General features: G+C 44.0%; 1 protein-coding gene across 1 annotated transcript; it reads right to left on the bottom strand.

The window, feature by feature from the left end:
- Nucleotides 1-62: 62 nt before the first annotated feature.
- On the bottom strand, nt 63-11,082 carry ZSWIM7 (zinc finger SWIM-type containing 7). The gene is made up of 5 exons (XM_032431803.1): nt 10,912-11,082; nt 8,752-8,773; nt 6,484-6,586; nt 1,855-1,959; nt 63-527 (listed from the first exon to the last, which is right to left on the bottom strand). Exons 1-5 carry the CDS (start codon nt 11,000-11,002, stop codon nt 402-404), a joined length of 447 nt encoding a protein of 148 aa, XP_032287694.1. The 5' UTR covers nt 11,003-11,082; the 3' UTR covers nt 63-401.
- Nucleotides 11,083-11,134: the final 52 nt, after the last annotated feature.

Raw genomic sequence — 11,134 nt, 5'->3', positions numbered from 1 at the left:
GTCCCACGTCAGGCTCCCTGCTCAGCAGGGAGTCTGCTTCTCCTTCTGCCCCTCCACCCTGCTTGTGCTCTCTGTTTCAAATAAATAAATAAAATCTTAAAAAAAAAAATCTAACTGCGGACAGGACACGGCACTAGGCTTTGGGTCAAATGCTTGATTCATCCAGGAAACTGACCCACGGGGCTCAGATGCTGGCTCAGATTTTTCAGGAGAAATTGTAGACCTTCAAAGTATACATATATCCTGGCTTGCAACTCATAGTCTCTTGTCCTGGAGGGAAAAGGGATAGTTGATGAGAAGTCTCCAGAAGATCTATTTCACCTCTCCTCCAGGTGAACCTTGGTAGGTTAAATGTTTTTCTGGGTGGGACTTCTCCATCTTGAAAGATAACGATGCTCAGTCTATACCTTTTGCGCTTCTTGTTTCTTCTTCACGAATAATATGTCAGTCAGTTGCTTGTCAGAGACCTTCAGCTGCCGACAGGTTCTCATTACCTGACTAAGATAAACCGCCAAGAGATGCTTGCACTGGAACACAAAACACAAACCCGTTAGAGATGGGCAGGGCCGAAGCTGACCAAGACCTCTTGCTACGTTTACTAGGAAAGGAGTGGGGCGCACACGTTATGGACTCACTGCCTAAAAACCGCAGTTGAAGATGACACGATGTATTCTTTCTAGAAATCCGAGGGGATGAAGAAAGTTTTACTTTGCCTGTTGTTTTGGGAAGCTGTTTAGACCCGGCTGACACAGGGTTTATAACCCACCGTGCAAACCAAGACAGGCCCCTCATTTTCGTCTTCAGCTCTCCTGCTTTCCTCCAGCCTTCAGAACACCCTTCACAGCGATGGCGGACATTCCTTGACCTACCGTGTTGCTCAGTGCTTCTCACAGATGATCTCACTGAAATCTGTCGGCTACCCCATGAGGACAGGTCTTGTCCCCATTTTACCCACGCGCTGAGTCTGCGGGCTGCTCCCTTAACCGCCGTGCTGTCCCACGGGTGGGTCGTAGAACCCTCCCATAGAGGCCCGTACACACCTCTGGGGACATGCCGGACCTTCTGTCCCAGAACACGCTCAGCTTTAGATACTGAAGGGGCCTGAAGTTTAATCCTGTCGTTTCACAGGTAAAACACACTCATGACACGTCGGCTGTGAAGGTGGTCTTTTAACAACGAGATATCCAGCCAGCCACCCCCGTTCCCAAGATGTTTACCAAGTTAACAGTATGAGAGGAAGGGGAAGAATGGATGGGTACTGTAATTTTCCTTGGCAAGTCTTATAAAATAGCTACCTGCTCTTGGGTGGGTAGTGCTTTCTCGTCTGAAATAAGGAGTTATGGGAGTATGGCTTGCTCCTGCTTGATGCTCTGGGCGCCTGTGAAATGGGCAGAAGTCTCCATGTGCTCTCCTGCCCCACGTTCAAGGCTGCCATGGCTAATGCCAGGCTGTCTTACGGGCAGTGGGAAGAAACACCTCATAGCTGGAGTAGGGGATCCGCAAAGTTGCCAACAATCAGTTTAGCTCATATTTTTATTGGGCCCTCTAATTCCCCAGAGCCAACTCGAAAAATCATTTCGAGATTACTTTGTTGCCCTCCGCAAGGCTTCATCAGTGACCTTTTAAGTAAAATAAAAAATAAATAAAAAATCGGGTAATGGGTATAGATCTAAAAATGACACTGCATTTTGGGAGGGTAAACCCAAAAGAGATGACTAACTGCAATCAAGGACAGTAAACTATTTGTTTCGACATATAGTAAAAATTCCCATTTTGTATAACGCTTACGCCACGCGGTAAGGGCCAAGAATTTGCTAATCTGACTAGAGTGGGAAGAGCCTCCCTTGTCCTCACCAGGAGGCTGTCACTCTTCCGCAGCACCGAGAAGGCAAAGGCAGGACAGGAACAGTAATGACAAGAAGCCAGGCATGTGTATGTTTTACCAGAACTTCCCAGTACCTAGAAAGAAAAGGAGAGATGAGATCAGACTTCGAAAGGCGTGCTGGAAAACAGCCTCCTTCCCTTGAATTTATCCATCTGAGGATTCAGGGTTGCCCTGCAAATCGCACTGGGAAGAACTGCAGTAACATGTGACCCAAAGTGCAGACTTCTCTCCTCCTCGGGGCTCTGCCCTTGAGGGCTTCATACAAGGAAACTGGACTTTCAGACTAGCTAAACCATCCTCCCCCTGGCAATTTAGAGAGCCCACTCCATGGGCTGCCTAGAAAGAGGTGGAGGGAAAAGGTCTCCTCGGACACACTTATCGTGGGGTTTCTTAACCTTTGGTGTTTCACAATGGGTGTGTGCCTTTCTAAAGCTTCCACCACACACTTAAAGTGTGAACACAGGTAAAGAGTCAAGCAGTGAGGCAGGAAGACGGGTCTTCAGAAGAAGGAAAGGGCTCTTAAAAAACATTTGAGAGCAGGGAGAATAAATAAAGCAAAGAATCTTGCTAGAGGGATGACTCAGCTGCACAGGGTGGAGGTCTCCGAATGAGGCAAGCCTAGAGCTGCCTATTCATCCAGCAGGATGGAAGGAGGATACAGATACTTGAGGAGCTGGTTAAGAGGCCTAGTCCAGGAACAAATCGCCTTGTTGGTAGTTGGGGGACAAAAAGGAGACAGGCGTACAGGGAAATTCTGATGTGTCTGTGGCATGAATGGATAAACTTGTCGGAGAAATCACTTGTTGACGTCTCTCTACCGCCAAGCAGCCCAAACCAAAAATGTCTGGGGCTTCATTCCTGGCTTTAATTTCCAAACCAGGAGTGTAAAAGCAGTATCCAAGGAAGTAGAAACATCTTGAGGGGCATTTTACCATGACCTGCCACTTAGGAATTTGCCACAGGGCTTTCAAATTAGTTTTAGGCTCTGAGATGGCAACTGAAATGAAAAGGCCAGACTTAAAAAAAAAAAAAAAAAAAAGGGCAGCACTCCTGAGATTCTTCTGTCTTTCTCCCCAACAAAGAATGAAGCAACAGGGGCGCCTGGGTGGCTCAGTCTTAAGCGTCTGCCTTCGGCTCAGGTCATGATCCCAGGGTCCTGGGATCGAGCCCCGCATTGGGCTCCCTGCTCCGCGGGAAGCCTGCTTCTCCCTCTCCCACTCCCCCTGTTCGTGTTCCCTCTCTCGCTGTCTCTCTGTCAAATAAATAAAATCTTAACAACAACAACAACAAAAAAATGAAGCAACAGGGAAGGCCACAACAAAAGAGCAGTGTTCCAGCATTGTGCTTGTTTGTCAAACTGGTAACAGTCTGAAAGCAGACTGTCTTCCACTTAATCCTGGGAAAAACCCAATATCCAGCAGTGACATGAACGATTCTTGGGTCTCCAAACCATTACCAATGAATAAAACGTTAAGATTTCTTCCTTTCCTCTACCTCTTCTCTCTAGATTTAAATTTAAGCGGGCATAAGCCTCTGGAATTCTACACTGACTTGAATCGTTCTCCGGTTCCTTCTTTTTGTGGGTCCCCAATCCATGAGAAGACTCTGGACTACGCTGAATCAATGCCAGGTGACTTAGGGAGGGGGAAGAGTTTCCACAGAGGCTCCCTTGCCTCATCCTGTCAGGGGCTGGCCAAGATTAAAAGTACCATGTCCAACCGCCCGAGGCAGTAAATACTGTCAAGAGATAGTAAATTGTGAATTTGCTTCTTCCTTATCTAGCCATCGGATGACTAATGAACCCAATAATCAGGCAAAAATCTGAGTTAGAAATGATTACCACTGGAAATTGACCTCAGGGATCCTCTAAGTCAGTGGCTTCAGCCTTCAGTGGAAAAATGACTCCCTACCCCCCCCAGGAACTGCCCCCACTTCTCCCACTCAGAGTCTGCAATGTTTATCCCCAGAAGGAGAGAGCTTTTAAAAAAGAAACATCTGGGAAAGAGGAAACGGAGCCCCATGAGTAGACTCGTATGAGGCTCCCTTGGAGGAAGTCTGTGGTTCCGGCTGGGTACTAAGGAGAGTGACCCACCTGGATGGTCATCCACTCGCAAGCACAGTTTTATCTTATGGTTGCTGCCAGCCTCCCAGGAGCCGTCACAGTGCTCAACTGTATTATTTTTTTTATTTTTTTTTTATTTTTTTAAAGATTTTATTTATTTATTTGAGAGAGAATGAGATAGAGAGAGCATGAGAGGGGGGAGGGTCAGAGGGAGAAGCAGACTCCCTGCTGAGCAGGGAGCCCGATGCGGGACTCGATCCCAGGACCCTGGGATCATGACCTGAGCCGAAGGCAGTCGCTTAACCAACTGAGCCACCCAGGCGCCCTCAACTGTATTATTTATTGTTCCCTGTGCTCGGTGCCTCTGAAAGAAGATTATACATTCCTGCCCTATTAACTACTGGCTGGCTATGTGACCTGCTTTAGCCAGGAAAATGTGAGTAGCCGAGCAGAAACATTACAAATCGGTACAGACCACATCCTCTTTTCTCTCTGCTGTGAGATCCACAATATTCCAGAGAAAGGCTGCTACGCCAACTGGGATCCCTGAATGAAGATGTCCTGGAGTAGAGTGGTAATCGACTCTGGATGGATGTGAAGCATGAATGAGACATAAAACTTTGTTTTTGTAAGTCTTTGACATTCGGGGGTCATTGCTGCCACAGCATGGCTTAGCCTCTCCTGACTGATGCATCCCTCTTTCTAGGTGAACCCAAAAAGTTTACAGAAAAGCAACTCGGGTGACAACAGCACAGTGATGACTTTGGAGTAATCACCATTGTACCTGGAAGACAGTAACAGGATCAGAAGGCTGACCTATGGAAAGATGACCAGTGGGGTATCAGACAGTGTCTGACTCAACTGTTATCATCTCAGAGAACCTCTGACTTAAGCCAAATTTGGACTACAGTAGGTTAATTTGAGGGTGTATGTAAGATTTCTACAGCCTCATTTAATTCAAAGTCCAAGCTGAAAGTCACAGTACTAGGAAGTTTGCATTTTTATGACGAATAAAGCAATGTAATATAATACAGGATGGGAACATGAAAGTTAAACAAGTGGCAATCTTGGGAGAAACAAAAAGTCAACAAGAATTGAAATATTTCAAACAAAATCTTTTAAGATTTTAACTAATGACTAGATCTTAGAATTGGAGGGCAGTTTGAAGTCTGTTCGTACATGTCAAGTGTCATGCTAATACTGGAATGGAGACAAAAAATCTGAAACTAAAAGATGTGGGAAAAACTCAAAAGGCCCATCTTGTTCCGGGTATTTTAGCTACATAGAAACGCCAAATAAAAACACTAAGAAGTAAAATGGAAACACCTCGTCAGGTACAACATCATTTAATAGCTTTGATTATTAATCTGTAAGTTTGCCCTGACAAAATTCTAATAAGTAGCTTCTTTTAAGTAAATACAATAGTAGGCTTTGCTCCCTCACTAGAAATTAATTGACATGGTCTCAGCTCTGAGATGTTCATCATAAATAAGCCAGAATTCAAATGCTGAAAAACTTCCCCCTTCCTGGTCTTCAGCAAGACCTAGATTACATACTAGAGCTGATGGCTTCTTTACTCCTTCCAAGACAGATACACACATACACACATTTTTTTAAGGAAATCTTATTTTTTAAGATTTTATTTTCAAGTAATCTCTACATCCAACTTGGGCCTCGAGATCAGGAGTCATGCCCTCTACCGACTGAGCCACCCAGGTGCCCCCAGACTCAAAATTTTGGGAGAACATTGCCAGTATTTTTATCTCATTCACAAGATTCCCCTCCCTCAATCCCATGGCACTTACCCTTGTCTCATATAGCTACATTGGGGTGCGGGGGAGTGGGAATGGGTTGCAGTGTGGCCCACTGTTTTATAGAGAGGCAGTGTGGGACAGCAGTTAGAAATGCTAACTGCCAGATGTGAGTTTACTTTTCTGCATCTCAGTTTCCTGCAAGATAAATACCTGGTTGGGCTTTTGTGGGAATTATCAACACATGGAAATCTGAATCTTTCGGAGTCTGATAAGAGGCTATTACTTTACAGATCTACGTATCTTAAATTCTGGAAGGCAAAACTAAAGTCCAAGTAGACAACCTGCCTTCAGCATAGTCTGACCCTTAATAAATACTTCCTGACAACAGTTTTGAAAGATCACTTCTGATAGATGAATCTGAGCATGCAGAAGGACCTCAAAATGCATTTTGGCTTTTGTTTGTAGGCAAGAGATAATGAACAAGGTGAAAGTGTCAACACAGTTTTTTGGGGGAAAGTGCTTGTTATCAAACACAGGGAAGCAAAAATCAACTATACACCATTAGACTTGAGAAAACAGCCTCTCCACATCATTGCTGGTTCTATACATTGCTACTAGGTAGGGTTAAGAGGTCTTATTTGACTTATTTTAATTACTAACACACTGATTTTATGAAGTTGGGTCATTTGCTTTTCAGTAGCCCAGGAAATATTGGGACTCACGAAAACATTTTGTCCAAAGGGGGTTCCTTGTTGAGATCATCCCTACCTCTAGATTTCTACCTGGTAAACACGCCTCCCACTGGGCGATGAGATTAAGGTGATGGACTGTCGGTCCACGAGGTCCAAGGCCTGGATGGCTGATGAGCCGAAGATGAACTTCAGCCTGGGCAACAGAGAGGCTTCAGATTAGACTGCCTGCTTTCAGTCACCTCAGGAACTTAACCCAGAGGATCACCACTGGCACTTTTTTTAAAAATTCATTTTAATTTGGAAAAAAAGATAATACAGCAAAACCCCATGTAATCAACCCCCCCCCAGAATGTTAACATGTTTCCAGAAAAAGCCCTCTTTACATATCATAGTGCTTCCTGTTCTTCCCAACTTCCTTTCATCCCTGAGGCAACTGCATGCATTTGTTGGTTTCCTTCCTGTTAATGTTTTTATATTTTATTAGACAAAGTACACTGAATATGTATACATAGCACACACACATACACATACATACGTATGCTCTTGTTTCCTAAGTTTTAGAACCTAAAAAGATACATTGTAGGTTTTTTTGGCAACTTGGTTTTTTCTATTTAATGTGCTTTTTGAAAGTGGTGCATGTTGATATATTTTTTAATTTATTTTTTGACTAACATTTTATTACATACATACATACATAAAATGTACATACATTTTATTTTTTAGGTACCCTGATAAGCATTCTGATTGTCTCTATTTTACATTATAAAGAATACTCACTCATCCCCGTACGTGTCCCTTAATGCACATGAGAATTCTTCCTGGTTACATACGTAGAATTGCTGAGCCTTAGGATGTGTACATTTTTCCACTTTAATAGGCATTGTCAATAGTTTTCCACAGTGGAAACCACAGTCCCACCAGCACTGTGTAAGAGTTCTGTTTTCCCCATATCCTAACCAATACCAATATTATCAGAGATTTTCATGTTTACCACCTGATGGGTATTTATTTGTACTTTCTGTATTAGTAATAAAGGCTATCCACCTTTAAATGATAGATCAGAAAAAAATTTGGTATGTGGGAAAATTCTTATGATAAGTGAGAAAGGCTGGGCACAAAATTAGGTATTTAAATTTTTTTGTTTTGTTTTGTTTTGTTTTTTTTAAAGGTTTTATTTGAGAGAGAATGAGAGAGAGAGAGAGAGCACATGAGAGGGGGGAGGGTCAGAGGGAGAAGCAGACTCCCTGCCGAGCAGGGAGCCCGATGCGGGACTCGATCCAGGGACTCCAGGATCATGACCTGAGCCGAAGGCAGTCGCCTAACCAACTGAGCCACCCAGGCGCCCCACAAAATTAGGTATTTAGAAACTCTCAATCATGTTAAAAAATTTTTAAGAAAACCCACAATAGGGGCGCCTGGGTGGCTCAGTCGTTAAGCGTCTGCCTTCGGCTCAGGTCATGATCCCAGGGTCCTGGGATCGAGCCCCGCATCGGGCTCCCTGCTCCGCGGGAAGCCTGCTTCTCCCTCTCCCACTCCCCCTGCTTGTGTTCCCTCTCTCGCTGTCTCTCTCTCTGTCGAATAAATAAATAAAATCTATAAAAAAAATAAAAAAAAAAATTAAGAGAAAAAAAGAAAACCCACAATATCTCAAGATAAAATATTTAATAATAAAAAAAAAAGAAGGCAATAAACCAAACTGTAACAGTGATTATCACTGGGTGGTATGATTGTTGATGCTTTTCATGTTTTCTTTTTTCCAAGAACATTTTTTTTTAAAGATTTTATTTATTTATTTATTTGAGAGAGCATGAGTAGAGGCAGAGGGAGAAGCAGACTCCCCAATGAGCAGGGAGCCAGGACCCTGAGATCAAGGCCCCAAGCTGAAGGCAGACGCTTAGCTGACTCAGCCACCCAGGCGCCCCTACTAGAACAATGTTAAACAAAAGTGGCAAATAGGACAACACAAGAATACCTTGTACTGTCAAGAATGGTATTGGCTTTGGACAGATTTTTAACAATCATGTCAAGAAAACACTGTTCTTAGTTTAGTAAGAGTATTTTTAAAAACCAAGAGCTGTTGAAAGGATCTGGCTTTAAAAACACATTAATGGTTGAAGTGCCTGGGTGGCTCAGTTGGTTAAGCATCCAACTCCTGATTTTGGCTCAGGTCATAATCTCAGGGTGGTGGGATCCAGTCCTGTGTCAGGCTCTACACCCAGTGTGGAGCCTACTTGGGATTCTCTCTTTCCCTCTCTCTCTGCCCCTCCCCCAGCTCTCTAAATAAATAAAATCTTTAAAAAAGACACATTAATGGTTAAAAAAAAAAAACAACCCGATTACAACAGGATGTATACTTACGATGACAGATGCTCATCAGGAACTGTAAAACACAAATGGGAAGAAAGTTAATCATGTTAAACCAATGGCCATAGACAAAATCTTTAGAAGACTTTAATCAAGAAGATTTTGGTGTAAGATGGTAAATTAAGTCTATGCATCTGATTTTACTCCTTCCAAATACTCCACTAAACAATAATAAAAGGATTCTTTTAAAAAGCATAAATTCCCCAGGATGAAAGGACAGGGAGAAACAACAGCTAAGATACACTGGAAAATAATTTACAAGACCTGAGGAAACTGAATCCTAAGCTAGCAATGGAGAGAGCCAAGCAATAACCTCATTTATACTCCAAAATCCAGTACCCTCTTACCCCTACAACCCTCAGAAACTGATGGCACCAGATTGCTTTGGAGATGGGGATGAAGCAGGGGGGGTTAAAATAATAGACTCTTTTACAGTAAGTTTAAGGAGATAGATGGTAGTGGAATAAGGCTTTCGGATGTCTGAAGAAATACTATTTCCAACATATAATTCAATACCTAGCCAAGCTATCATTTAAGGGTGAGGTTAGAAAAAACTTTTTAGACATGTAAAGCTTCAAAAAGTATACCTCATATACTCTTCTTCAGGAAGCTACTGGAGAATGTGCTCTATAAAATAAGATAGTAAACCCAGAAAAAGGAAATTGTAGATAAACATACCGCTCAACACAGGCAAAGGGAATCCCTAGGATAATAATGGTGAAGGAAGATCTCAGGAAATAGCTAGGAGAGCAGTCAGTCCGTATTAGAGCAAGTCTAGGCTCCAGGAGAGATTTCCACAGAAGAATGAAACTGAGACAACATCTCACTCATCTGAACATATGGAGTAGAGATTTAGAACACTGGTGAAGAGTTTGAGGTTGAATTAGGGATACATACATAGAAAACTGAAAAAACACAACCACAACAGTTGTAATTCCAGGGAAAACAAAAAGTTATGCAGGAAAGGAGAAGCAACCACAGCTTCCTACGTGGCCCAGCTGTGATGAGATATCACATCATCATACAAGTGTAAACTCAGAATCTTGATCTAAAAATATTATCATTGAAGCATAGAGATCAGGAATAGTGCATTACTATGTAGAACACATATTTTAAAATAGCAGGAAACGGTTCTGCTGGAAATAAACACGAATCAATGGCAGTGGTCCCTCAGCCTGAGCCATGAGCCAAGGGAGTCACAGTATATGGATTAATTCAGACAGAACCCACTTTTGGCAACCACTGTTTGAGCTAACAGATTGTTTTTTTTCCCCATCCTTTTGGGGATCCCAACATATCTGAATACCTGCCTGGCCTAATCTTTTAAACATACATACCATGCTTACGTCAGTATGGATAAATACAGTAACTCAAGATAAACCCTTTCAAAGTGCAGTCCTTTTAAAACAAAAGCCGTCCAAGTGAAAAAGGAGCGGCAATTCTGAGGTGTGCACTGCTATTAAGTGGCCGTTTTTTACACTGGTTGAGTAGTTCCAATTGGTCAATGCATTCTGATTAGAATTATCATCTTTAATGCCCTGAACACATCTTGAGATCACCTGGGTGATTTTTGGTAAGCACAGTCACAGAGCATCCTCTGCTGGTCAGAGAAGTAACAGTTACTTTCACAATATCCCTATTTACTCGTCACTGCGTATGCATTTGGTTTTCGGGTTCTAAAATATTTATCTGGTGCACACAGTGTGCACGAGGATTAATTTTAGAGTTAGGATTTTGAGGGGGGAGAAAAAGACCACAGGCAAGCTTAATAATAATTAAGAACTTCACCTCCCCGTACGTGCCTTCTGCCCTCCTGGCCCGAGGTCCCTTCTCAGGGGTTTCGTGGCAGCGCCCCCCACTTCTGTCCCTGCTGCCCCGCCGGCCTGCAGGGAGCCACCGCGCTGCTCCCTAAACAAATCGGGCTTTCCTTTTCCTTCTTTTCTTTCCTTTTTTTTTTTTTTTTTTTTTTTTTTTTTACGAACTGGGGTTTGGGAATAGAACCACAGGGGATAAAATGCTTGGAGAAGCCAGGACGAAGAGAGCGGGGGCAGCGCCCCCAACCCGGCGCCCCTCAGGCTCCGCCTCTCGCCTCCCCGCCCGGCCGGGCCAGGTCCACCGCCCACAGCGCAGCTACGCACGCCCTCCGGCCCGTACTTCGCGCGTTCTCCTGCACCGCCGCGGCCATCTCGCTCAGGAGCTCCTCGACGACAGCGGGCAACGTGACTCCGGGCAAGGCGAAGGCCATGGCGTCCCAGGCCTTCAGCCTCCCCCGAAAGCCCAGCAGGCGCGACGCTCCGACGGCTCTAGGGAGAATTCCCGCCGTCGGCCGGGGGCGGGGCGAGGCGAAGTGACGTCGGCGCTCGTCACGCGCATGCGG

This window comes from Phoca vitulina, unplaced genomic scaffold, assembly GCF_004348235.1.
Source record: "Phoca vitulina isolate PV1807 unplaced genomic scaffold, GSC_HSeal_1.0 scaffold47, whole genome shotgun sequence".
Taxonomy (NCBI): Eukaryota; Metazoa; Chordata; class Mammalia; order Carnivora; family Phocidae; genus Phoca; species Phoca vitulina.
This window is presented reverse-complemented; position numbering and strand designations above follow the sequence as displayed.

Coding starts and splice junctions, on each gene's coding strand:
- ZSWIM7 (XM_032431803.1), bottom strand. CDS start 11,002: ATGGCCTTCGCCTTGCCCGGAGTCACGTTGCCCGCTGTCGTCGAGGAG. Junction 8,774..10,911: donor GGTGCAGGAGAACGCGCGAA/GTACGGGCCGGA, acceptor TGTGTTTTACAG/TTCCTGATGAGCATCTGTCA. Junction 1,960..6,483: donor GTGGGAGGCGTGTTTACCAG/GTAGAAATCTAG, acceptor TTTTCTTTCTAG/GTACTGGGAAGTTCTGGTAA.